Here is a 27,131-nt window from a genome sequence, read left to right on the forward strand (position 1 = left end):
TTGGGCCTCCGGAATTGAAGATTGAGGTACAAACAGCTGTCTGTCTTTTGGCAAACACAATGCTGAATTTTTCCAACTGCTGGTTCATTTTTAACAGCTTTTGCTGCTTAATTACTTTCCTTTTCTTCTGGTAAGAGTTCTAGACCTATGCCGTCACTCCTGGGTTCTTGGCACCTCAGCTCAGACAGAAGGGGTAGTTTGCAGCAGAGGGAGACAATGCAGGGTGGCAGATACATTTTAAAACTGTTGTTCTTTCACACTTTTTCCTGCCTTTCTCTTGGTGCTTTATTTAATAATGGTGTTTCTCTCGTGGAACTGGCAAGTCTTAAGGGCTCCATGTAAAAGATACAAGGCAACAATAATATCTAGGAAAGAAAACTATACCACATCTTGAATATTGTTAAAAATGCTTTAATTACTAAAATAGACAATTAAAGATATTCTGTCTTAGGTTCCAAACACCAGCTTCTTGCATTAGACATTTGCCACTCACAAAATTAAACTAAGCACTGCCCATGGGCAAGATTTACACGTATGGTAGACCAGTATCAGAAATTAACATCAGAAAGAATGAAACATAAGTTTTGAACTGAAAGCCATTACTTGTGCTTCTGCAGTCTCTCATATTAGGCAGTTCTTTTTAGTGGTTGGCTAAAAGACAATACAAAGGAGGAGATAAAAATCAGGGCTGCAAGTAGAGCTCTTCTCTTAAAAGGCTGCTACCTTTTGTTTAGCTAATAAATAATCTCATTGCACTAGAGTAAGTGTGAGGACTTGACTGGGTTGTCCAGATCCCCCACCCACTTGGGTTCAGATGTAAACAGCAGGGGTTCAGTTCTCAATTTCTTCCAAAAATAAACCTTTTTACAGAATTTTTGTTTCTGCCATAAGTGAAGGATCATGCCAGTAACAGAGAACAGAAGTTCTGCTTCAGTTAATGAATTGTGCCACTAACAAATGAAGGTCCTGAGCATTCATTAAGTGCAACTTTGGTACTGGGAAGCAGATGCTCCACCCTAGCATTTGTAGTACCAGAGTCTGAGGAAAAGAATGCAGAATAAAACAACTTCCTCTGCATGGTACCTTTTTTGTAGCCCCTCCTTGCTTCAGACAAAACCCAGATCTTGAGCCCTCCTCAGGGCTAGTGTGTGTTCAGGGGGCAGAGAATACTGCTGCCTCTTCCTTAAGGACAGCATCCCGCCTTCCCTTCCTGTTCAAAACACAGCCCCCCCCTGCTGCCAGCTCTTAGCCCCAACATCCAGTAAGAGTTTATCACAGCACTGGCTTGGACTGTGACAACTTCTGGATTATTAAATTAGCTTGTTCACAGGATAACAGAGCCTGGCCAGTAACCACTGCAACCTGCTTTGTGTTTTCTGAGAATACAAAAGTGTTCACTGAAGACAAAATGAATGCATTTGCAGTCACCTTGTTCTCAGACCAGACCATATAACAAGTTCTGCCAACAGCAGGAAAAGGAGTGAGAAATGTTTATGGTTGAGAAGAGGCCACAATTACTTTCCTCATGTTCAAACAGAAACTGCTGGAGAGGAAGGAACAGAACTTTGGTGTGATACTGAGGAATTTCTCAATATGGATCTCAAACAGATTCTAATAAGGAGTACACATGTAGGATGAGCATTTCCTGTTTCAAAAAAAGCAGTCTGAATTTATGGCAAGGTGTCAGTTATGGGATAAATATGGCTGGCTCCATCCCCAGCCCTTGGCTTCTTGTTGCTGATTGAACTTGTTCAATCAAAAGCACGCCTTTCACCCTCGTGCTGTAAAACCTGAGATATAAGAAGCAGTAGCTTAATCAGCCACAGGCAAACTTGCACTGCTAACTAAAGGAAAAGGACAAATGTTCACAGTAAGGCAAATTTTTAAGTCTCCAACCTGTTTGGCAAGACCATTGAAGACATGAGTGCACTACTTCCTATCCTTGCTGGGAATTACCAATTATTTTCAAATCCAGTTTGCAGAGAAGGCAGCATGAGGGCAAGCTTTGGTTTGACAGAAGAGGGAAAGGTGTTTTAGAGCAAACAGGTAACTGCAACTGCCCAACAGGGAAATGTCACAGGACATCAGTGGATAAAAGTTTCCCTTAGTCATATGAGTAATACCTTTGTTGTACTGGGGTAAATGCACCTGTACGTTACACATTCCTTGGGGAAGAGAAGACAGTAGCAAGGTGCCAGTTATTTAACGGAGAGGAAAAAGTCTCTAGAGCTATTTTTACTTAGGGCAATGGATGGTTTCAAATGGGACACCACACCTTAGAGCTCACTCCAGCAAAAGGGACTGTGGTACTCAGACTGCTTGCTGGCCCAGCAGGTCTCCCTGGGCTGTGCCATGCCTGCTGTCCTTGAGATAGCACCGGACTTGACTCTTGGGTGAGCACCACCTCAAGTCAGGGGTCCTGAATTAGTTCACACAAGAACCTGAGGAGCAGCAGCAGCAGAGTGAAGAAGTGGGTGTGCCTTATTGAGAGCAGAGAAATAGAGCTGGCTCTCACAGCAAAGTGAGCTGTCAGATCAGCCATTTCATCTGACTGCAGTCTCCTTGTGGGTGTAATGTGACAAGCTCTTCTTCTGGCAGTTGAGTTTCAATAGCTGGCACTGCTGCCTCGTTGTGCCAGCACAACTATGTGTTATGACTACATGCTAAATGAATAAATTTATCAAGTCTGGTAGTCAGATGTATGGTGTAGCTGCACAGACTTGTAAAGGGCAGCAAAACTGAAACACAGGCACATATTCTGCTTAGGAAATGCCTACTGCCTAAAAAGTTCTTAGTAAATTACTAGGTTTTAGCCAATACCTTTCCCAAAACCATGCCCAAACTATCCTTGTAGCAGGCCCTTCTTTAAAGACTGGAATATGGCCACGTATTTTCTAAGCTAGCAGCTGGAGTCTTGGAACACTGAGGTTTGCAGCATCCAGAGCTGTTCACTTTTTTCTGAATGACTGTTGATGCTACTTCTAATTTCTGTATTTAATATCTCACAAGCCAACTTAAGTTATGTATGTTTAAAATAGAAGGGGGCAGGGGAAGTCATGTGTCTGTAGTCTGCCACCACATCCAGGAACTCTGTGCTTTTAACAAACTTGCTGGTGAAAGCTGGTTTTGAGCCCCTTATGTATTCTCTGCTGGAGTTTAGGCCTTTTGACTTTCATAAGGCAGATTCAGGATCATTTATGGTAATCACAGTTCTAAATAATACTTTCATTAGGCACACTGCCAATCCAGAGTAAAGATCTGTCTGTGTATCTTTGGTCCATGTTCTGCTCTGTGACCAGTCCCAGCTGAACAACATATCTGGAGATTGCAGTTTACTTTCTCAGCCTTTCAGAAATGCTGAAGTCCACAGCAGTATCACAGGTCAGCAAGTAATCCCCAGAGACTGCAGCAGGTAAAAGGTAGCACCCAAAGTCCAGCTTGTCTCTATGTTGTTTACTTTCTTTGTCAACTACAAAGGAAGAAAAACAAGTTGTTGCTGAGAGTTCTCTAGATTCATAAATTGCACAAATGACAGCAACTACATGCTACAAATCTGGGAAGATTCAGTAGGTAATTAGTCAGAAAAATGAACTAATGCATGTTAATTGATAGGGATTTAACTGTTTTTTCTCACCTGTAAGACTGTGTTGTCCCTAAATCCAAAACCTTCCTTTAATAAAGCAGTGATGTAAGTGAGATCCATGCAAAGAAAAGGACTGGCTGAGTTGTACCTCTCCATGTTATCACAGACTAGAAAAAGAAAAAAGAAAACAAAAGAGATCTTAGCACAATAAGAGCTTTAATCTACATTGTACATTTGAACTGAACTCAAGCCAAAGCTTACTAAAACAAGTGACCCTCTTCTATTAGTGGGTGTATATGACACATGGTACAAGCTACAGAGCTGTTTTACAATGTTGGAGATATAGTACATCTAGTTTCTCTTAACTCCATCATAAGTACATCTTTTATTACAGCAACATACTCCACACAGTTCTTTTGAAGAACCTCTGCTCAGCTGATAACTAGCTGGGTGTTAGATTACTTATTTTTTCAAGAACAGAGCATCGCTTGTTTTCATCATCTCTTCTCCACAAATGGCTCCAGTAATGGATTCCACCTTCTAGGCTGGCACTTTATTTTATTTTTCCAACTTGTCCAAGGAAATGGAAGAGGCTATTACCAAAACAACCACTCCCTTGCTGCAGCTAAGTCAAGATTCCATAGTCAGGGTGACAGTGACTGGCAAATGTATTTACACTCAGCATCATTTTCTAGACCCAGTGTTACTGCCCTGTTCTACTGGCAGAAAGAGCAGAGTTCACTTCCTTCTAAGAAAAGATGAGCAGCATCCTTCTACTACTGAAATGAGATAGAGAAGAATTAGTTCAGGATCACAGAACTGATCTCCTGATGCTCTAAAGCTAAGTAAGTGGTTTGATAATGTTAGGTAACATCTTAGCCACGTCTTTGGAAATAAGCTCTCTCACTATCCAGGGAAAAAATAACAACCAACCCACACTCAAACTTTACAGCCCCTATTCAAAATCATCCGAGTTTCCAGGGTGATTAAGTTTAACTGAAAAATCATTAGAATTTAGGCCTTATTTTAGAAAAAAAGTCCTGAACTACGTAATTAAGCATCTGCTGCTGAAAAATACGGTCTACTCATTCTCATGAGAATGATCCCAGTACAGAGGTAACTTGTTTTTAGCCATCAGCAGTCAGGGAAGGTGGGAGTTCTTTATCCACAGGAGGTACAAAACTAGAACAAGCATTCTGGAAAAAAGATGGGGAGGTAAAGGAATGTGGAAGAGGCTGTCAGACACAAAAACCTTTTATTCTCTCCCTCCATTTTGTTAGAGATTAAATAGGATTTAAGGTGACAGACTTACAGAATTCAGTGCTCTCTTAAACTCAGAGAGTTGCAGTTTGACAGAAGGAGCTCTTGATACAGCAATTTCAATTTCTTCAATTTCTTTTGTAGTGGCATGAACTATCTCCTTCTGCTACAGCTGTAAAGCCACCAGCCCCTCTCTGCTGTATCAGTATTGTCTTCTGCATTAGTTAAGAGTTTTTGACTAATAAAAGTAACATGACAGGTGTAAGTGAAATAAAGGTTAAATAAATTTGCTTTTCATCCAAGTCACATTATGTACTGCCTACACATTCTTATTTTTGTTATTTCTTGTCCAAACCAGTTTCCCAGCTCATGACAATTACCTTCTTTGGCTTTTCTTTCAAAATCTCTCACTTCCAAAACACCTCCACGTTCGTAATCTGAAAAAGATGTGAGAAAATATCATCACAGACCTGACAGCATTTGAATTCTTTATCTAAACTGACCCTAGAGTGCAACTCAGCAATGCTGCACTAGGAGTGAACAGAACACAGGATTAACAGGTATAACTGGAGCCCTGAGCACATTTCATGTGCTGAACACCAAACTGCAGTGACAGATACACAAAATACCTCAAGGGAATGACATTTATCTCCGCTTTCTCAGTAACATTCCTTTCCTCTACTCCCCATGGCTCCAGCCGCCAGGGTTTCTCTGTCTACCTTCTGGTTGAAATGCTCACGTGTAGATTATCCCAAATTTACCTATTAGGTTGGTGTCAGCTGCTCGATCATAGTAATAGGAGAAAGCATAGAAGGAACTTCCACGAATCTCATCTGGTTGGTGAAGTTTCCCTTTGACAACCTCAAGTACTTCCAAGTAGCAAGGCTTGAATCCTGTTTCTCCTGTCAGGAAAAATACAGATGGGGTGAGTCAAAGAGCATATGCAAGAGATAGAGGAGATAGTGGCAACAAGATGAAAAATTGAAGAAACAGAGATTAAAGCACCAGAACAAGATCTTAGATATCCCTTCTGTAATCAAACATGACACCTGCATGTAGGCAAGGACTCTAAAACACCCTCATCAAGTAGAACTGGTTAGAGCAAATCACTGTTGTGTCTCAAAAAAGTGCCATGCAAACTACTTCCATTCCAGGCAAACCTCCCATTGCCATGTTGTGTGGTCAGCAGAACCTTCTACATTTGCTGCCACCTGGTAGATAAAACCTTGCTTTCTCTCCCCATCACATTGTAATTTTACCAACCCATTCCACACACACCAAATCTGAAATTCAGCTCTCATGTTCCCCGACCTGTTCAAGATTGTGATGGCAACAGACTCACTCTCTCTATGCAACATTAGACTTACTAGAGACTTAAACAGTTCCACAAGTGAGATTCACTGATAGGCCAAAATGTTGCCCTAACACAAAATTTTTGCACTTTGCCCAAAGCCTCAGAAAAGCCTCTCTTATTTGCGCAAATAATTCTCAGCATTTCCTATAAAGGTATGATTTGTAGTAAGAGCTCACATTCAGAGGACAGAGGTACAGGTCAGCCACTCTTACAGCTTCAGATTTTAATCTGGATTTCTCAGCAGTCAACCTCTACAACTGCACAGCTATCCTTCATATCCCAATCATCATCAGTTAACTGAGGAAATATTTAACAAGGAAAGACTCAGATTCTGGAGATAAGACTCCTTGTAAAAGAAACAAGTCTCCTTAATTTACCTTCTTTGTTGCCACCATACCGATATTTCACTCCCCCAAAGTGCCACTCTGCCTCCAATTGCTTTGGCAAACAAGAACTGCGGAACATTTGTCCATCTACAACTGGAATGAGAGCAGAGAGGAGAGTCAGAAAGCACAGAATTTAACATAGAAATAGATCAATATGCAGAACCAGAATAGGTTAAAAGATCTTCATGAAAGTCTTTAAGCAAAAGTAAAAAAATTTGAATTGATGGATGTGGCACTAACTGATCACAAATTAAGGACCAGTCTCAAATGTGGAAAAGTTATGTCCGTTGTGTCCTGCAAACAGCAGAGCAGCCGGGCTTGTAATTTCTTAATGAGACAAATGGTACAAGGATGTCTGGCTAACGGCTATTCAACACAAAAGACAAAAAATGATAGGTGATAAACACACAGATACACAAACCCCAATGACAGCAGATAACCAAGACAAACAAAGCAATGAAAACAAAACCTCCAAAGACAGAGATCAATGGCGACTACAGGATCCACTGAATGTACCTTTAAGGGGTTCAACCAGAAATACTTGTAACTGATGAAAACATGATTATTGCTGCACACACAGGTCTCACAGAAAAAGCAAACTTCTAACAGAATGCTTGAGGCAGACTATGGGACAGTAAAATTTACTAGGGGATGCTCAGGGAAAGGCTCAAAGGCTGGGAAAAGGGGGAATTAAGGGATCAGGGAAGTGCAAGTATTGCAGACCTGAGAGGACTATAAAAGAAGACAATCACAAGTATGGAGGCAGCTGGTCCATGTGCTCTTCTGCCCGAGCCTTGTGACCAATCACTGAAGTCTGTCCTATCTTCTTAATCCCGATTCACAACTATTTTTATTTGAGTGTATTTCAGTAATCATCACAAGTCCATCTAGCTGTCAATTAAGAATCCAGAAGGTGGAAACACCCCAGGTCCCAGCCAGAGACTAGACAAAAGGCCCAAGCTCTGAGTGAGAGACTGGAAAGACTCAGGAATGTGAGTATGCACTCATGTTAGTGAGTCAGAGCGTGTGATGAGCATGTGGGCCTTCCATCTAGACTAGGCAGTGCACTCAGCAGGTCTGGGGAACACCACAGGCCAGGCGACACCAGAGGGGCCTAGAAAGTGGGTTTGGCCTAAGCAGCAACCCTCAGGAAAAGGATCCATTCATGCTGCTTATGCTTGTGTGGGTGCTGGCAAAGCTGTGTGTTTGCGGCTGGCCATGGTGTTCATATGCTCCCACGTGTGCTCTTCTGGAATTTGCACTTGAGCGTCACTGCTGGCTGATCTCAAAAACAGGGAAAAGCTGTCTCACAACACAACTCCTTAACAAGTGGTAGCTGTTTTCAGACAAATATACACCATCAGAAACATAGAAAAGCACAAGACACAGAAGTGAGGACACACAGGAAATGGGCTGCTGACACAAGGCTGTCTAAGCATCTCTTCATAAATCTTGAATGTTTTACTATATGAACATACCTTCAATATTCAAAGCTCCAAGCGTTGCCAGTCTTGCAGCTTTTAGTCCAAACCCCAAATAGCTGTGAACAACAAGGACAGATGTTTTAGTCTTGATTCCTGCACTTCTGGTATGCTTTACCCATATCCCTCTTCCTAAGTCCTGGAACACCCAAACCAAATTTCCTTCCTCTGATTCCCACAAGGCCCTCATCTCTGAAACAGAGTTCCCTTTGCCAGAACAACCCTGAGGGCCAAAAGAGTGAAACAAACCCAAGAAATACAAAGAGTTGTAAAATGGGTAAATCTAAAACTGCAGGAAGTGGTTAGAGCTGATGTGGCATTTATACAAGATGATCATGAAAAGCAAAACCACATCATCTTAAAAATGAGGGAGAAAGAAGGCTATGTGCTGAGTCCATGGGGAATAGGGCAGACACTCTTACGTAACACACGCACAATTATGTGCTCTTAGGGCAGAGTGCAGAACCTCAAAATGGGAACTGTGGCTTTGTGTAAAAATCACCTGTTTGAGCAGAACAGGTAAGTGCCACATTCATTATAAGCTAGAATATGAACAATGCTTATGAGAATTTTATCACTATTAGACCAGCTCTGCTGTCAAGTAAGCAGATTGAGATGGTTATGTTCACTCTCAGGAAAGTCCTCTTTCCAAACCTCTGACCATGTTTAGCTCTGACTACTGGCACAATATCTACCTTTCTGCTTGTTTCAGAATATTTGGCTTGAATTCAGTAATAAGACTTCTTCTCCTTAAATATGGGCCCACAATTCTTTCTCTTCATTTGACAGACTGCCTAATATTCCCCTGCAGTGACATTAACCATGATCTTGGAATGTTTCCAGCCAACTAATGCCATGTTCCACTACTACTGTTCCATGCAGATAAGTAGTAAAAAAGTCATGGTCTTTGCTGCTGGTACTAGGATGATGTGGCTGTTAGCTCAGGGGCTGCAAAAAGACTGATTTCCCCAGTGGAAATAGCAGTCTTTTGCTCCTCACCTGTGAGTATAGAGCTTGTAGGTGCTATTAAACATTTCAAATGAGGTAAGAAAATCCCCAGGGGCTTCCTTCAGAGTTTCCTAAAAGTTAAGTAAAAGAAAAAATGTTTTAATTTATTTTATGCAATAAAGAATAACCAACTTTAATGTAATATCACAGATATACCTAGAGAGTTTACTGCACACTCATCTGATCTGCTCTGAAAACAAAGTACAGTTTTCCAATGGTGCCACTGCTGTAATACCTGCATCTTTTAAAACCAGTCTTATTTATATGCATCTTTGTGTTACTTCAATGTTTAACAGGGAAGCACAAAAGATCAGGATGAAAACATGTTTAATTCAGGCAACCTGAATTTTTCTAGAGTACTTACATGCTACTCTATATGTACAGAATCCCCATTGAAATCAGCTGCACTAGAAGTGCTGTGACCTTTTGCAAGTCACACTAGGCACCTTAAACTCAGAAGACTCAAAAATACAAAGTCTAGGCCCCATTTTCACCATGTCAAATGTCTTGCTGGTACTCAAGGAAACACTGTGACCACCCATTCCACGTCTTAGGGCTGCTTCATCTAAATTAGCCTCTTGTCTCACCACCCCCAGTTTTTTCCTCTCACAGTCTTCCCTCTGCTGTGCACACCTGCATCCCACTGGTAGCCTGCCCTAGCTTCCTGACAGACTTACAGCCTTATAAGGCTGAATCACTTTAGCAATCATTTACTGTTTCCTTGTGTCCACTCCCTAAATTCTCAGTCTCAGTTTCTGTCTGTCCTCTCCTCATGGCCTCATTCTCCCACCCCTTCTTGGCTCCCTGCATTCTCTCAGATACTGTTATTCTGCACCAAGCAGCAGAATCTCCGAGAGAACTGAAGCTGTATAGTCCTGCAGTTACCATTCAAGTAAGAAGATCCAGATTTGGGTTATTTTTTCTAGAGACCTAGACAGAAGCCTGCTCAAAGGAATTTGACAGTATTCAGCTTGATCTTCTCCTGAGCAAATACAAATTGAAACTTGTTTTAGGTCTCAATTTGATTATCACTGAAATGGCAGTCACACCCACAGCCTGCCATATTTTGAGTTCTGTTTCTAAACCTTACATCACTTAAAAAAAAACTTAAAGGATAGATCCTCAAAAAAAATTAGTCTGGAGAAAACAATCACCTTTTTCCATGCCCTACTTTCACAAAAATAAGGCAGATACCAGACAGACAATTTTATAATTACTATGATTGGTTTTCAGTTGCTTTTAATTTTGGGAATAATGCCAAGCACTTATCATTATATGTTCTCTACTTGCTTGTAATTCATATTTAATTAACGAATCTCTTACTATTACAGTATTTTGTTCAAAACTAATGTAAGTGCAAACATGTAACTGCCTCAGATTGCAGGAGGGAAAAATCCCCACTGCAAATCGAAGGGAAGTATCCTCACTGATTCTGTCAGATGAGAAAAGCTCCCAAAAACATACTGGGCTTATTTGTTTGAACTTTACAACACAGGTGGGAAGCAGACATAGTGTACAAGCAGGCAACATGAACCTTGACTCCACACTGCCCTACAAATTCATACCATTAGTACTGGACAGCAGCAAACACTCCAGGCCTTTTCATGCAAGGTTTGAAGGGGACATTTGAATCCTGAGCTGCAGTTCAGCCGATTTCACAGTTCTATTTATTCTCCAAAACCCTGACATGCAACACCCTTTCCTGTTGGTCCAGTGCCCACTTTAGCAGGTGTTATCAACACAAAACAGAGGACAAGCCCAGAGAATACATGAGGCTTTGCTGAACTCAGGATAAGGTTGCATGTCATGTTTCAACATAACACACGGTTGCAGAATTAAAATATCCTGATGTGAAAGCCATGTGTTTTGTGGTCACCAAACATCCTTTGAGAATCTCAAGTTCTATAAACAAAAAATGTTAAAGAAATAACTCCTTCAGAAAGGGTGACACAAACGACATCACAATATGAAGGTACAGAATGTGATAGTGCCTTTCCATTATTCAGGAAATTTTCTCATGAAAACTGCAGACTTGGGTCCCAGTTCAAACTGTTTCTAGAGAGCTAGAGAACTACTAAGAAATCCAGCAGATGTGTCTCAAGGACAGAGAGCAGAATGCTCAAAAGGACTTAGAAGAAATTAATAAGAAAACAGAGAATTGACTGTGGTACTATTAAAGACATCTACCCTATACAACACTCCTTCTCCAAAACTTAGTGAAGACCTCTTATCAGACTGGAATGCGGGGGAAAAAAAAAAATGGACCAGCCCAAACATTTCTTCTAATATTCAAGAATACTACCTAGAAATGTTCTACATTTGTTGAATACACAGCAATATCAACATTAATGAGGCTTTCCCAGCCTGAGTCTAGAAAACAAAAGCTGTTTCTTTTTTGTTTCACTCATTTGCTTTCTTTTTATTTCCTCATTATTCAAGCTCCTTTGTTTGCAAGCGCCTATCAGCCAACGGCTGATCTCAAAGGGAACAGAAATACACATGTTCTGTAAATCACAGATGTTCTGCTTGTGCCACTGCTGACGAAGTGATATCAGAGAATGCAGCAGTGCTCAGGTCTCTCCACCAGCCTTGCAGTCCCAACCCACGCACTTTTAACACTCCTCACCTCAAACCGTGGCAGGAATGTGATTTGGGTTGAGGCTCCTCCCAAGTCCAGAATCCCAACAGTTTGCTGGTTCTGGCCAGACAGTTGCCCTGCAAACAACACCATGCTCAGAACAGCCCCAAGTGCACAAATGCTAAAATGCAGACACTGTGTGGATGTTCAGGCAGCCACCAGATGATCGCAATATCACAGAAATGCAAGGAGGGCTGAACTGACCATCAAAGAAAAAACCTCAGAGAGCATAGGCAGGCAAACAGAAGGCATTATGGAAAGATGATAGACTTTCCTCCTTGATTCTACTCTCTCCTCCAAATAGACAAAAGAAGATAAATCTCTAGGTATTTAAGCAAAAGCTTAAAGTAAGAGACAAACTAACTCCTGCAGAAGACTGTCAGAGAGAGTACACAAATTTTGTAACCACCATATAGCTGGCCAAAAGCAGTAGAGAAAGGAAGGGCAGTAAGAGCCGAAAACAGCTATTATAATTTTTCTTCACCCAGAGCAGCTTTTCTGCTTGCTCAGCTATCTACTAGATTACTGATTTTCTTTTCCTTAGACTGCACTCCCAGGAGCTCTTAGAGCCAGTTAGTGCTAAAGCACCATGCCCTGCAACACCACTGTATTTGCACAGCTCACAGTGGCATGAAGAATGCTGCAAGGCCTTGTTTCCCACACATCAGCAGTACTCCTCCTCAAAGAATGCTAGGAAAACCAGCTTGCCAGTGCCTCCAAGATCTGAGAAAATTCTGGCACCTTCAAGGTTAAGATGTCCATTCCTTACCACAGACTCTGGAACACAGCCTGCCCAAGACAATCCACTGCTTTAGCACTGGTGACAGAGCAGGGAGGAAAAGCATGGCCAAGGCAGAGGAACTTAGGGTAATTACCTTCATAGAAGGGACTCAAGTTCAAGTTTAGAGAGTAGTTATACAGAATTAATTACCTGTCAAAAAGTTCACAGTGATCCAGGCTAAAATTCCTGCAAGGAATGAAAAAAAGGAAAAAAAAAAAAAAGTCACCACTGAATACTCCCACAATCTCCAGCCCACTGTTACCAGCCCACCACATGTTACTTATTTACAGGGAAGTCATTACTAACTTAACCCAACCACCCGAGACTTCAGAGATTAATTAAAACTCATAATTAAATTATATGATGCATTATTGATTCACACAAATCTCCTGAGCTGAAATAGGTAGGACTTTGTAATATCCATGCAACTGCAGCATATACAAATCATATCTATTATCCACACAACATACAAAGAAGTACTGAGCTGACACGATGCACAAGTTTCCTTGGGCCTATTTTTGCAGTCCAGCATTTCCATTTCTAATCTGAAAACTGCATTCACACCACTCTGTGTTTTCATCTTGAGGTTTCTCAAGATTACACTACAGATGAAGCAGCAACCAGTAAAACACAAGCAGCTCCTTTGACTCCAGTGGCTTGCTTGACACTGACATGATTCTCACCCAAACACAGGCAAACATGTGACAGTAGAAGAGGCAGGGATTTTAAATAAACTTGGCAGGCTACCCTGTGCACCATTATGCCTCATTGGTCCTGCCCCTGTCAATACAACTGTTCTCCCTACTGTACAATTCACCCATTAATCCATAGTGACAAACTACACACTGCACCATACTCATCAAATATTTGAAGATTTTATGATACTTCTCCTCTTTTCTCGGCCCATGTGGACAGATTTTGTTCTTTAATTTTCTTCCATTTATTAGTTGTTCATGCACTATGATAGTTCTTCTTGCTTTCCTTCAACACCTTCCAAAGTGGGAATTCATCTGCCATAAGGAAGTGTTCTGAACTGAACAGAACATGACAAGATGGTTCTTCACATCTGATATCCATGCCGATGATTATTACTTGCCTGTTCTCCAAGGTAGTTTGTCTGGATATGCAGCCAGAATGATAGTGTTCTTTTCTGCACTGCAAAATCACTGTTCACTCCAAACCTACAACATATTTCACCTTCTCTTTTATTTCACAGTACTTCCTTGCTACTTTGCTAGCTGTATTCTTCCCAACAGATTTTTTTAAAAACTTATTATTTAGTTATCTATTTTTAATACTTGCCAAATATCCTTCATTCTCCTCTAATATTCACAAGCCTCTGAACTTTAGATTAAAAATTGATGAGCTAATTATAATAGTTTATTTTTAATTCTAATATTCCAGAATTTACAAGACACATTCCATAAGCTTCCCAGCTTGCTATATATTGTCATGTAGCCTCTCAGAGGTGAACACCATTTCTTCTGCACCAGCTCCCAAGAGCAGGCCTCAGCTGGTCAGCCTGCATCAGACAATACTTACTGTTGAGACAAGGTTTTGTTCTGAAGCCTGTGAAATCTCTGTGTATCTGCATTTGTAGCCTAACAGGTGACCAAGTAATGAACGCCACCTTGGAAAGGCAGGATTGCATTGTTTCAAACAGGGCCAGAGACCTTTTATTTTTTTCTCCTTAGTTTAGGGACCATTTCTCTTTTCCTCTCGTGTTCCTAAGATATCTCTCTTTTTCCCCACTCCTCTTTACTTTTACCCCTCCTAAAACATACCTTCATGAGATCCGTCCATGATGCCAACACTGTCCTCTGGAACAAGGAATGGTGATTCCTCAAAGACTTCTTTCACCTGAGGGAAGAAATAGCGATTAGATTTCTCGGTCTTCAGAGTCTTGTTCAGCTCTGAAGGTGACAAAGATTTGTTTTACACAGAAGCAGAAAATAAGGCAAGTGTGTAGAGTAGGGGCTAGGAAAGAAAGAAAGAAAGTATTGTAGGTCTCTCTCCATGCCTTCCACCACAGCAAGACAGAGGATTCCAGGACCGAACAAGATATTCTGTGAGTTTTATACTATCATAGGGTTACAGCCTCTTTTCATAGATTAAATTCTCTTATGCTAAACAGAATAGAGAAATGAATTAAAAAAAAAAAAAAAGGAACAGGCAGAAGAATACTAGAGCATCCAAAACAACTTAGTATTACCTCTGAAAGCAGAGCCTGAGCTTTCTCCTCTGACAGCAAGCGAAGTCCAGCCGTGGCTTTTAACACTACTGGGGTCTTTTTCCAGAGATGAGGTGGCACAGCATCTATGGCCATATCCAGCAATGTTTTGACACTTTCAGCACCCTAAAAGGAAAAATATGTTTTTTGTCTTGTTTCCTCCTACAGGCCATCAGAGAATAGGCCTCTCAGTCTCCCCTCAAAACTTGTGAGAACAGTATTCAACAGCAGAAGATACCCAAGGTAAGTACAAAAACCATGCCAGACATCTCACTTGAACATTAGACAGAATGACTGCACTGGAAAGGAAGGTGGTTTTTTTTGGAAAGGATGGAGGGAGGTGAGGGAACTGATTACCTGACAAACCTAAATGTCTTGCATGATGAAACTAAAATGGTGCAATTACTGACTGAGGCTACCAAAGCAAGGGGAAGTATCTTTAGATTTCACTAAATGCAACATAAGAAATCCAAGTGTATCCGTAGGAAATATTGGAATTAAAATGCCAGCTGTGCAATGGTTACCACACAAGGTACAGACATCACCACTGGCTCTCAATTATTTCCACTGCTCTGACAATTGCAGTTTGGCATTAGCAATAAACATTCTCTTGTGAAATGCCTAGACATTTCTCTTTGGGTGAGTTCTCCTCTCCTACCCAACAAACAAGATCTACTGCAATCATAGGTGATCTTATAAAAGTTTTAAAAAAAATCCCAAATCCATTCATTCTCCCATAAAGTGTCACCCTCAAATTCCTGCAGCATGGAATCCAGCTGAGCAAAATGAGAAACCTGAAACCCCCATAATGCCAGCCCCCAACTTCAAGGCTGCTGAAGCACACAAGATAGTGGATCTAATCTACCATTTCTCTGGCACCTCCTTTAATTTGTGAAAGCGTTTGCTGTCAGCACAGGGGGCCTGGAAAACAGCAGCTTACTTCAGAACTGAAAAAATTATTCATAAATGAGAGAGTATGCATTTACTCATATTTGGGTAGCTACAGGGGAAATAAACACTCAATATGTTTATGAATATGGATGCTGCTAGAGACAATAATCACTTTTTCTTTGAAATTCTCAAAGGCATATAATCTAGTTATATAAACATTTAAGCAATTAATTAAGCCACTGTTCCACTCATGAAATATGTAAAACACCAGTTCCTATTTCACTGTGTAGAACTTAACTCACAAAAGTAGAAGAACAGGTTTAGAGAGACAGCAGAAGAACTTTCACATTTCTTCTTGACTTTTTGCAATTGCAATCAGTAATATTTTATCTGCTTGGTAGAATCTAAATTATATAATAGAAGCACAACCATTTCCCAGGGAATGAAGGACAGTCTTACCTTTTCAGGCTGATCAGCATATGCAGACAGACCTGGCTTCACAGACTCAAAGATTTCACCTTCCACCTCTGGAAGGTTTTCTGCACAAACAAAATATTACATGATACAGTCAACAACTTCAATCTTATTCTTTAATTTCCAAAAGGTTGCCCTTAACTCCTGTAAAGTGATTATCTGTGATTCTCCTTGCAAACAAGATTATTCTCCCCCTAAAACAAGCCTTGCTCCTTCACTTCAGGAACATATTTAGCAGAAACTTGCCCTTGTACCCTCCAAGTTCACAAACAATTTATTAATAACGTTATAATTAAAAGTATGTTCATCTAGAATTTGTGAAGTACAGGAAGTTACAACTATACAGCATAACTGTTGCCTATTCTTAATAGAATTTATTTCCCTTTCCATCCTTAAGCTAATTGTGAAATACTAGTGCATATTAAGACACAGTCAACTCCCAATTATCTTTAGGTGATTCATCCAGCTCAGATAAAGCAGAGCTGACTGTGCCCAAGTACTTGGCTGAGAAGCCAAACAAGTTTGACCACTGCTCCCAGAGCAGTTTGAGTGTAGAAGCTATCCCTGAGTATTGCGTATTACAAGCCAGGCTGAGTCCAACAGAACTGGACCTTGTATCAGTCCTTCCAAACTATGGGTGAAGTCATGCAAAGACACATAACTACTATGTCCCAACAACCAGACTTCAACCTTTGCAAACCTGCTGCTCACTGTACCCAAGCTAATTCATCCTCCTGAATCCTGTCACAAGCACAGCCAAAACTGGGCCCCTCTGCACCATGTGAGTTGCAGATCCACTGGAGTGTGGTGCATCTCAGCACAGTTCTCCTGGAAATGGCTCAGACCTTCAATCCTTAATAATTCTCTAATTTACTGATTTTAATTTGATACAAAATGTGACAAACATATGCAGAATTCAAGTATCTCTTGACAAAACTCAAGGTAACAAGCAACCTGACAAAACCAGCATAAATATCTTTTCATCTCTATGAGATATTCCTTTTAAACAGCTGCATAGGTGAAAATGTTTGAATATTTAGAATTCTCCAGTATACCAAGAATTGTATCTCAGATTTAAATGACCTACAAAAAAGGTATTTACACAGCAAAACACCACGACAAATGGACAATAAACACTTGCAGGAGGAACATTTGAAGGACAAACTGTAGAAATCTCCAGCTGCCCCCACATGCTGAGCCAGCAAAAAACAAAACTGTTTTGAGAAGTTGGAACCTAAGTCAACATACATGTGGGTCTTACCTGGGCTCTTCTGCACAAAGGTGTAAATATGAATACGGGTTCCAGTGCTTCCTGCATCAAACATGATGCCATAAAAAGTATTTGCTTTGGCATTTATAGGGCACACGTTAGGTGGAAATAAATCCTGAAACCACGTTACCCTGTTTGAATGTGAAAGAACAAAGGGCAAACAGGAAAATGCCAGTGCCATAAGGATGGGAAATCTGGAAGATCCCATCTTGCCACGACCCCTTGAGGCTGTCAAGCATCTATCAGCAATCACAGAGCTGCAGAAGATCCTGAGGAGTTTAAAAAAAAAAAAAAAAAAAAAAAAGAAAGAAAGAAGGAATGGAAATTAACAAGAGCTGTCTCCTTTAAAACTCTGTTTAAAAAGAGAATAAATAAATCATTCTGTACACATACATTCTCTCTTCAGGTGCTTTTCAACACCTCATTCAAAAATAGTTGTTTTATAGCCCATAGTGCTACAACTACATTTAACTGATCTGTTCTTTCAGAGTAAAGGTTTTTCCATTTCCCAAGTGCAGAAGAGATGGAGCAGTTTGCTCTCCTCTATTCCTAGTTTTGACTTTTAGAAAATTTCCTTCTCTTATTTGTCTTGCAGATTTTCAACATTCAGAGTCTCCAGAACCTCCCAAAAGCCCAAATATTATTTGAAAAGAAGCACTACCAGAGGGGAACTCTGGGCAGAACCACTTTAACATTTACACACTTAAGATGCTGTGACAGAACACAAGTGCTATTCAGAGTCACAAACAAAGAGAATTTCATCTCAGGCTAAGAACAGCTGCTGGGAGAGATGAGCACACAGAGAGAATGAAGGCATATCCTTCCAGCAGCATCCCCATCTCCGAGAAAGGTTGTGCTGCACAAGAGGGGCTGAACTGAAGTGCACCTGAAGTGCCTCTCAGTTTTTTTTCATATTTTTCTTTCCTGTCTTTTTGGTTTGGTTTTTATTTTTAGAATTACAAACAACAACAACAAAAAAATCATAGCAAAACCCACACACTCTCACAAACCTAAAGTGGTTGCCCCAAATGCTCAGACTGCTTACACAGATTTTAACAACACTTTCACAAGCCAAAGCCCCAAAGCTGTGTTACACAGTATTGGATATCAAGATACAACTGCATCTCCCCTAACACCTATCCCTTTGCATGTACTTTTTTCCTAAGATATGCTAATAAAACACATGGGCAAATAAATCGTGGTGTGCTCAGGTAAAAAGGAGATTATACAAGCATCTTTAACAGCAGAAAAGAGCATGTGGCCAGATGTCCCCCCATATGCCATATCGCCTGCACCAACCTACACACAGAGCACTCAGCATACAGAAGGTGCAAACAGCTCCTTATCACTTTGCAGACACTTGGTAACACATCCATCCACCCACAGCACTGAATATTCTACTTTATATGGCTGTTCATCAGCTCTGCCCAAGACCCCTGCCCACTGCTTGCTCTTCCATTTGACTGTCTTTTATCAAACTGCTCAGCCCCACCGTGTTCATTCTCTTGTAATCTTTACTTGCTGTCTTTACCCTACATGTATTCATTCCTAAACCCTCTCCTTTCCTTTCTACATGAGTCTACTATAGCCTCTATTTCCACACACCTTTCTCCCACACCCAAAGAGCTCACTTATACTCCAGTACCTTTTATCCTAGATTCAGCCCTTGTAAGACTTTTATTATTTCCATCCTTCACCTTTGTCCCCAGTTACAGCAAAGGGAGATTAACTTTTACCCATTCCCAGCAAAAAACATCACATTCCTCTCTAACTCACTCCAGCGTTCTGCTACATCTACAGCAGAGTGCACTGCCCATTGCAGATGTGTAACCTCACCTGTCTGCTGTGACCTTTATTTTTATTCTCCTGTTCCAAACAAATGCAGAGATGTTGGAAGAAGCACAGGCTCCTGACCCTCTCTGCCTTAGAACCACCTTTGAGAAGAACTGACCACAGTTCCACTATCAGACAACAGCCCTGGCCAGTGTCTGTGACAGATCAACTCCAACTGCAGCAATTTCTAAAGTATCCACATTCCACGTGGAAAGGAGTAGATATGTAGTTCTGCAACAAAGTGCTCTCCTGAAGAGACTTGATGAGAAGTGCCAAGCAGTTTTCTAGCTATGGACTTGTACTAAGATGCAGCTGGCATTACCCAGGTTTGCTTCACCACAATAAGGAGGGCCACTTGAAAATCCAAGCAGCTGCACTGTTTTAACAGAACACAAGATGCATTAGTGAGAGCCACCTTCCAGCAGGTTCAAAGAGGTGTTCTTATTCTTGTGCAATGTAAAGATTTTGTTAAAAGAACTATCATAAGTACAACCCAAGCACCTGTCTTAAGAACAAACTCCAGAGTCCTATTACAAACAGCACATGTGACAGTTATGTAAGCCTCCGAATCTCTGATGATCCGAAAATATCCAAGCAACTGACATCATTAACTCATACTTTTCTTGCCAGACCTATGAGAACCCTAGTCTCACATGCAATTCCCTCATGAAGCTCCTCTTCTCTATCCCTTGTCAGATATCCACCACCATATCACACTTTCTGTTTTCTACATTTTCCCTGACTTTTTTTCTTTTCCCTTTTATATTTCTAAGGACAAATAAAACCCCAACAAAACAGCAAACTCACAACCAATCACCTTGGGCTTTTATTTTTCTTCTCCCTCATTAAGAATGAAAAATGCACATTGAGCCCTTTCAATGACTGGTGAAGTCCATTTAATCAAGCACACTAGCAAAACAATGTCTACAAGAAGAATGAAACCAGACGAGAGCAAGAAATCAAGAGACAAGAGAGAGAAATCAGCAGAGCATAACAGAAATGGAAAAAGAATTTAGAAAGACAGAATCAAAAGCATGGAAGAAAAAATTCAGCATAGAAATAGACAAGAGATAAGTTAATGAGAAGGAAAAATATTTTCAAAACAGTTCTTCTCAAATAACTTTGAAGTCCTAGCTAGATATCAGAATACAGCATGGTGGAGAAAATTAACCACAAACAGAAAGGAGAAAACAGGGTAGCTGTAATGTGAGCACAAGCTCATTAATGCAATCAAGCAGTAAAGCAGCAAGATAAAGCCTACAGTTCCCCATCAGTAGGCTCAGCCACTTTCTTTCTAAAGGAGCAGTAACAATCAGCATTGATCATGAACATGTTAGCCACACACCTGAAGCAGGATGGAAGGAACAGCTATTCCACTCCAGGGATTCCGAATTAAAACCACCTTTGGAGCACCACGGCAAGAGACACTGCGCCTGCACTTCTTCACCTTCGCTGTCAGCTAATAGGAGTGGACTCTGTATCAGGCAAATTATAAGGTCATGAAGGCCCATCAAATACCAATCGACTTGTTTTATTCAAATTTGAGTTTATCATTACTCAATACAAGCAGTGAAACATGCTTATGTAACTGCACAGGATGAACTTCAAGAAGTTCAAAGTTAGTAAAACATTTACACAAAATGCTACAACAGTTGACCTTAACATCCCTGAGGGCTGAGCCAGCAAAACAGGACAGAATGCTCATTTCCCAACGCAGAAAAACACATGTAAATGTTATCTGTACACAGCAGATTTTAGGTACTAAATGAAAAAGCTGAAGCACATCCAGTATAAAAATTTGGGAGCTATGAAAACTGTATGATCCAAAAATACTGGGATGTTGCCCAGAGACTTCATGAAAGCATGAATAGGAAGAAAAAAAGCCCCAAGACACCACCACCAAACAATGACCCCAAGCAAAGCCTCCTTAAACAACAAAAGTAAAAACTATACCACAATAACAACTAACCTTAAGACAGCAAAACACAACCTTACTTAGATCTCACTATACACAGAAACACTGGTAACTTTCAACAAAAGAAATATTCAATATTTGAGTATTTCTGACAAAATTACACACAAAACACACAACAGAAGCATCTCCCTGTAAAACAGACCATGATCTGAGGGGAGGGAGAAGCAGTGTATCAGGGATACATTAGAATTTCACTTCTGTTTTTTAACATATTATTGGGAAGTATTTGGAGACAAATTATATTTAATTTGTCAAATTATATATAATATATATATAATTATAAGCAACTATATAAATACAGGCAAATATTTTACAAAAAATATTTTAGGAAACAAATAAAATTACATAATTCAATGAATATTCTTCCATGCTGAAGGACACCAGAAGTCATTCAGAATGGAAAATCTTCTGTGTTAAACCAGTAACAAAATCTATTTTCCAGATGAACAGCTCCTATGGTCACAAAATCTATTTCCCAGATAAGAGCTTTAACACTTAACACTCATAACTAAATACTTCTTAACCTCTTATTTTCCAGGAAAAAAAAAAAAGTTATTACATTTTTTTTCTGGACTTAAATTTTTATCTACTGTAAAAAATAGCTTTCTTGGATTGTTTTGACAAAAAAGCTTCTTAGAAGTACACTGTTTAGAAGACACAATAGAAGGAATAACTGAATTCAAAGGCAGACTTTCCCAGTATTTCTATAAAAAATAACGGCACAGTATTCTTTGTGCACATATATACTTTCGGTAAAATTCTAGCTCTAGAGCTTTAAACTCCAGGGGAGAAAAGTAGAACCAACACATAAACATGCGTAATCGGAAGTTTTAATCTTTCTTCCCCCGTACTGAGGCTCTAAATACACATTTTTTATTTATTCCCATTTCTGGCCAAGTGGGTTTTCAATCTTCCTCTTTAATCCGACCAAGGCAGCTTTTCCAGGGAACCGCTACCCTGTGCTGTGGGCACCCCTTGAGAGCCGCGACCGCGCACACCTGCGAGGGCCGTACCGGCCCCTTTTCCTGGGACAGCTGGTATTCCTGGAAAACAGACCTTGGCTGCAGACGGGCTTGGGGCGCTGAGGGCTTCTGCTTCCACGCCAGGCTGGGAGCGCTCCGGCGCTGACTCCCGCAGCCGCTCCAGGGAATGCCTGGAGACGGCGCCTCAGGGCCCCGCGGCCGCTGGGGCTGTTGGCTCCGTCCCTGCCGGGCGCGTCCTGCCTCGCTCCATTTCCCACAGCTGCGACCCAAACCGTCGTCCTGAGCACGCCCAAAGCCCTTCCCTACCTTCCTCTCCTCTTCCCCGGCAAAAGCCTCCGCGGTCCTCCCTGCGCCCCGGGGGGAGCGCGGCCCGGGACCCCGCAGCTCTTCCCGGAGCCGGCACCGGTAGCGCTCGGCAGGAACGCCCGCAGAAACGCCCGTCCCCTCCTCACCGGTCGGCCACCACTATCACTCGACCGGGACGGGGCGTCCTCCGGCCCGCCCCTGGGAGTAACGGAGACGCCGCCGCCAGCGCAGCTTTCGCGTGTCTCCCGCCGCCTGCCCGGCCTCGCACCCAGCGGAGCGCCCTCCCGGGGGGCCGGGAGCCACCGCGGCTGAGGGGGCTCACCCGGCCCGGGAGCGGCGGGACGGCGGCCGCCCCGCGCGCGCTCCCGATCCCGGCGCCGTTGGCACCGGCGCGGGGGGAGGGGCGGCGGGCGCGCGGTGTCCATGGCAGCGCGCGGACGCTGCCGCGCCCCTCCCCCCGCCCCCCCCCCCCCCTCCCCCCGCCCCCGCCGGCTGCGCGCGCTCACCGGCCGCTCGCGGCGCCGCATCCCGCCGGCCTCGCGCGCCGCGTCACGGCTCGCCCACGTGACGCACCGCCCGTCGCGGGAGTTGCGCGTCGCGGGCGCGCGCCGCCCGGCCTCCGCGGAAACGGGATCTCTCCCGCCGGGCCCCGGACACCGCGGCCGGCGCGCAGCCATCGGCGGCACAGCTCCCCTCGGAGGGGACGCCGCCGTCGCCGGACGCGGGCGGGACGGCGCGAGCTCCCCGCAGGCAGCGCCCGTCCCGCCGGGGCCGTGTGGGGCGGCAGCGCCCCCTGCGGGCGGGAAGGCGCGTGCCGAGTCGGGCCCCGGGCCGTCCCCGCCTGCCGCCCGCTCCCTCCCGCCCGCTCCCTCCCGCAGGAATCCGGCCGCTGTTCCCGGCCCGCCCCCTTCGCGAGGGACAGCTGAGCACCGGAGCCAACCCGCCGGGGGCCTTCAGCACGGCATGGACAAGGAGAGGCTGAAGCGCTTGTTCAGCTCGAAAAAAGCTGTGAGGGAATCTGCTGGGTTTGGCTACTGGGAGGAGGTTTTAGAGAAAACAGAGCCAAACTCTTCTCAGAACACAATGAAAGAGAAGCCCTATGCTCTGGCTCCCATTTGCGCTATCACAGATTCTTTCACTTTTTATCTCTATTCCTACTTTTCTAAGTCCAAGTAACAAGCAAACCCCTTTTACAGGTAGAAAAAGAAACCGGAAATGGAAATGAAAATTCAATTATTTTAACATCGTATTTATTGAACAAGAAGATACAAAGCTCTGATCCTCAGGGCATTGATAAGATCAGTCGGTAGGAAATTATTTTCTTGTTCATGTGCCAGTGCTTGCTTTCGCAGCCTATCTAGCATAAAAGATCTTGGAGCTTTTTCCAGCTGGCTGTTTTTCTCTCTGTGTCTGTCATTTTTCTCTCAGCACTGCACCACCACCTGTAGCACAGACCAGACGTCTGCAGAATAAAGTGGAAACACTGGAGATGGCCTTATGGGCACATGGCCAGAAAAGTCTGTGAGACTGAGAAAACACAGCACCAACCAAGTATGGTGGAGGTCAGAAAAACCTGCAGCAACTACTAGAAATGAAGAATTGAGAGATGGACTGAGTGAAGAACATAGCCCAGAATACCTTAACTGAGGAGACTGAGGTGGAAAGGTTCTATATAGATGCTCTAATGTGAATTAGGGGATCATATCCACTGGAAAACATTAAAAGAAAAAGCCCCAGACTACCTATAACAAAAAAAACCAAAAAAAACCAGCAGAGCCATGTGCAGGGAAGAAACCATTTTCCCAAATCAAAACATTCAAAAGCAACAGAAATAGCTTAAGTAAGGTGCACAAAGACCTAGAGGAAGTACATAAATGCTGCTGGTATGGAAACATTGAAAAGTAGTGTCTCACTTCCTAGACAGACACCTGAAAATCCTTTGCATGATAATACCATTTGGATTTGGAATGGTTATGGAGATTTCTGTAGTGAGAATGAGTTGCAGTATCCTATAAATTGTAATGATTTTGTGGGCACCGAATTTCAACTAGGTTATCACTTTTTGGTCATCATTTCTATCGATTAAATTAAAGGTAAGCTCAAAAGAGTTCTTTGCATACTCTGCCATGTCCTGTGGAATTTGATAGAGAACTTCCAGCACGGATGTGCTTCTGTAGTTACATGAAACAGACACTGACATATTGAAAATAGGATCACATGCAGTGCAGCACTGATTGACAGGATTACATTTTATAGTCAATAAAACAAAAATCTCAGATTTACAAGTGTATCTCAGCATTTCTGTTAGGATGCAGTTTAAATTAATTTAGAGCCACACATGCTGCAGTAGCCAGGATTGCAGGTCTCCAGCCTCATGCTAAAATCTGTATCTACCAACTGCAGCAGTGTCTGACCACTTGGATTTTAAGCCATAGAGATAAGGTCCCACATAGCTGAAGCTTGCATACATCCTTGGTGAGATGATCCTAAACCCCAGAAAAATGTTTGTTTTGTATGGATTGGCTACTGAATAACTTGGTGACACACAATCTGTTGGAATGCTTTGTTCAGGTTATCTCAAAAATGATACAGCAGAAACACTGCCTGAAAAATCAGGAGTGAAATTTTTAGTTGAGGTCTATGGAAGCCTCTCCCCTGGAGAAGGAGGAGACTGGAACTGAGAGAGATAATTATGTATTGACCCTTTTATGTATGAACAGGAGAGACAAGGAAAGGACAATGTATTTGAAACTAATACATGTTTGTACAAGGTGTTCCCCTCTCAGTATTTATAATCACTAACAAAACAGAATAATTTGGTTGGTTCTATTTAATTTAGAGAGCCATAGATTTAGAAGTTGAAACCACAACTGTGTGCTCACATTTATTTTTTAAATTTATGTGCTATGAAAAGCTGAATAAGAATGCAGAGCTAGAATTTTAAACCTGTTTCACACATACATAATCCATGAATGATACACCTTTGACATTTTCTTCTAATACATTTATCTTTTTCATGTTTTTCAGGGAAAAAAAAAGTGAAAAACTGGGTATCAGTAAGTGGACATGAGAAAAATGCCTTGTGTTTTGTGACTGCTTTTTGTCCAAATAAAAAGGACAAATCCATGGCAATCTTTTGTTTCTTCAGTGGGTGGACACTCAACTGGGCTGCTTCAAAAGAACCACACATGCCCATATCAAGGGATTCCAGTAAGTTCTGAATCTAACATAAGAATCTAGCTATGTGAAGTGGCTTGGTGTGAGGTATTTTTACTTTTTGAAAAAGTTGGTACACTATATACTGATTTTTTACATGCACTAGACTATACTGTTAGATCTTTTTGTATTGTATTAAAAGAAAAACAAGTGGAAATAAATTTTGGTACTGCTAAGGTCAATAATAAAAGTCAGGAGAATTAACTTTGCTCAGTGCATTGGGATTTATTTTGTTCAGTCATTAATGGATCCCTATCCATCTTTACCAAACAAGTAAATAATGTCCATTGTGACAGTAGTACTCCCCAGGTATATTTCATATAAGAGTATTGTGAAGCAAACTTCCCAGTATTAAAAAGTACAAATACTCACAGCCAGATAATGAAAAGTTTACTTTATGGTTCACTGCTGTCTGCATAAGAAATATGAGAGCATGGCTTTAGAGATACCTAAAATATGGCTTACACTGGAAATTCAAAGTTCAAGCAGCTTTAAATATAAGCTATGAATTGGGACATAAGATCTATAGTAGTGTATCTATACGCACATGAACGTTTGTGTGAAAAATGTGAGGACTTTTTTATTAATTTTAAAATTTGGTTTTTTGTTGATCTTTCAGCTGCAGGCATTTAGACCAAGTTCTCATGAAAAAAAAAAAAAAAAAAAAAAAAAATCTCATGACCCCCTAAGCCTTCTCTTATGGAAAAGGTTTATGTTTTCTAGAGGATGCTCTTGTGATTGTGAAAGTCCATTATCATACAAAGAGATGCATTTTCAGCTAGCACAGTGAGTTTTGATTAAAAAGGCAAAATCTATGCAGCTGATGTTGCATCCAGCATAGAATCAGAGAGGGTGGACCATGATGAACACTCATATGCCTGATTTTCAGATACCAACTCAGTTACAACTTTATTGCTAATTGTAACACTCCAAGGCAAGCAATGTCAGCCTACCTGGGAAGAATAGGTAGGGTGGGGTTCTGGCATGCACAGTTTGTCAGATGTGAGGCAGTCAAGCACACAAGCCATAATGTAATACTCAGACATCAAATTACCAGATAAAGTTCATAAGCAGACCCCTGGAGGCGTTTATACATAAAGATAAAGAAAGGTGTGAGACGCTTCCTTTGGAAAGGCAGGCTGCCACTTTCCAAAATGGACGTGGAAGTGGATTGGAGCCTGTTTCTTGACACACACAGGGAAAAAAAATCCCTGGAAGTCACAGGGCCCAATTCTCAGAGGTGGTTAAGCCATTTCAAAACAATTTTTGGACTTATGTGTATTAAATAGCTTTCAAAATCTAGACTTCAGTGTCTTCTAAGCAAGAAACTATTTCTAATAATATTCAAAGGGTTGACTATGAAATTGTATTTCAATAGTCTAAAAAAATTTATTATGAGATGCTTCAGATTATACTTTTGTGTAACATAGAAGATACATTATTTAGCTTATTTTTATGTCAT

General features: G+C 41.7%; 1 protein-coding gene and 1 long non-coding RNA gene across 8 annotated transcripts; one reads left to right on the forward strand and one right to left on the reverse strand.

Annotated features, from left to right (window-relative positions):
* Positions 1–395: 395 nt before the first annotated feature.
* ENTPD5 (ectonucleoside triphosphate diphosphohydrolase 5 (inactive)) lies at positions 396–23,012 on the reverse strand. 7 transcript variants are annotated; one of them, XM_015630982.3, is made up of 15 exons: positions 22,960–23,012; positions 20,535–20,664; positions 17,348–17,625; positions 16,072–16,151; positions 14,704–14,847; positions 14,276–14,351; positions 12,642–12,677; positions 11,699–11,787; positions 9,064–9,143; positions 8,062–8,123; positions 6,575–6,676; positions 5,605–5,745; positions 5,224–5,280; positions 3,635–3,750; positions 396–3,469 (listed from the first exon to the last, which is right to left on the reverse strand). In XM_015630982.3, the coding sequence occupies exons 3-15, from the start codon at positions 17,562–17,564 to the stop codon at positions 3,383–3,385; spliced, it is 1,287 nt and encodes a 428-aa protein (XP_015486468.1). In that variant the 5' UTR covers positions 17,565–17,625; positions 20,535–20,664; positions 22,960–23,012; the 3' UTR covers positions 396–3,382. The 7 variants fall into 7 exon arrangements, 5 of the variants coding, with proteins under 5 accessions (XP_015486468.1, XP_015486466.1, XP_015486469.1 ...); XM_015630980.3 differs by lacking the exon at positions 22,960–23,012 and adding an exon at positions 22,600–22,794; XM_015630983.3 differs by lacking the exon at positions 22,960–23,012 and adding an exon at positions 22,454–22,593 and having other exon boundaries at positions 20,535–20,648.
* Positions 23,013–23,285: 273 nt separating this feature from the next.
* LOC107206195 lies at positions 23,286–25,873 on the forward strand. The gene is made up of 2 exons (XR_001522318.2): positions 23,286–24,546; positions 25,481–25,873. It is a non-coding gene; the product is annotated as an uncharacterized LOC107206195 (long non-coding RNA).
* Positions 25,874–27,131: the final 1,258 nt, after the last annotated feature.

The sequence above is a fragment of the Parus major genome, chromosome 5 (assembly GCF_001522545.3).
Source record: "Parus major isolate Abel chromosome 5, Parus_major1.1, whole genome shotgun sequence".
Taxonomy (NCBI): domain Eukaryota; kingdom Metazoa; phylum Chordata; class Aves; order Passeriformes; family Paridae; genus Parus; species Parus major.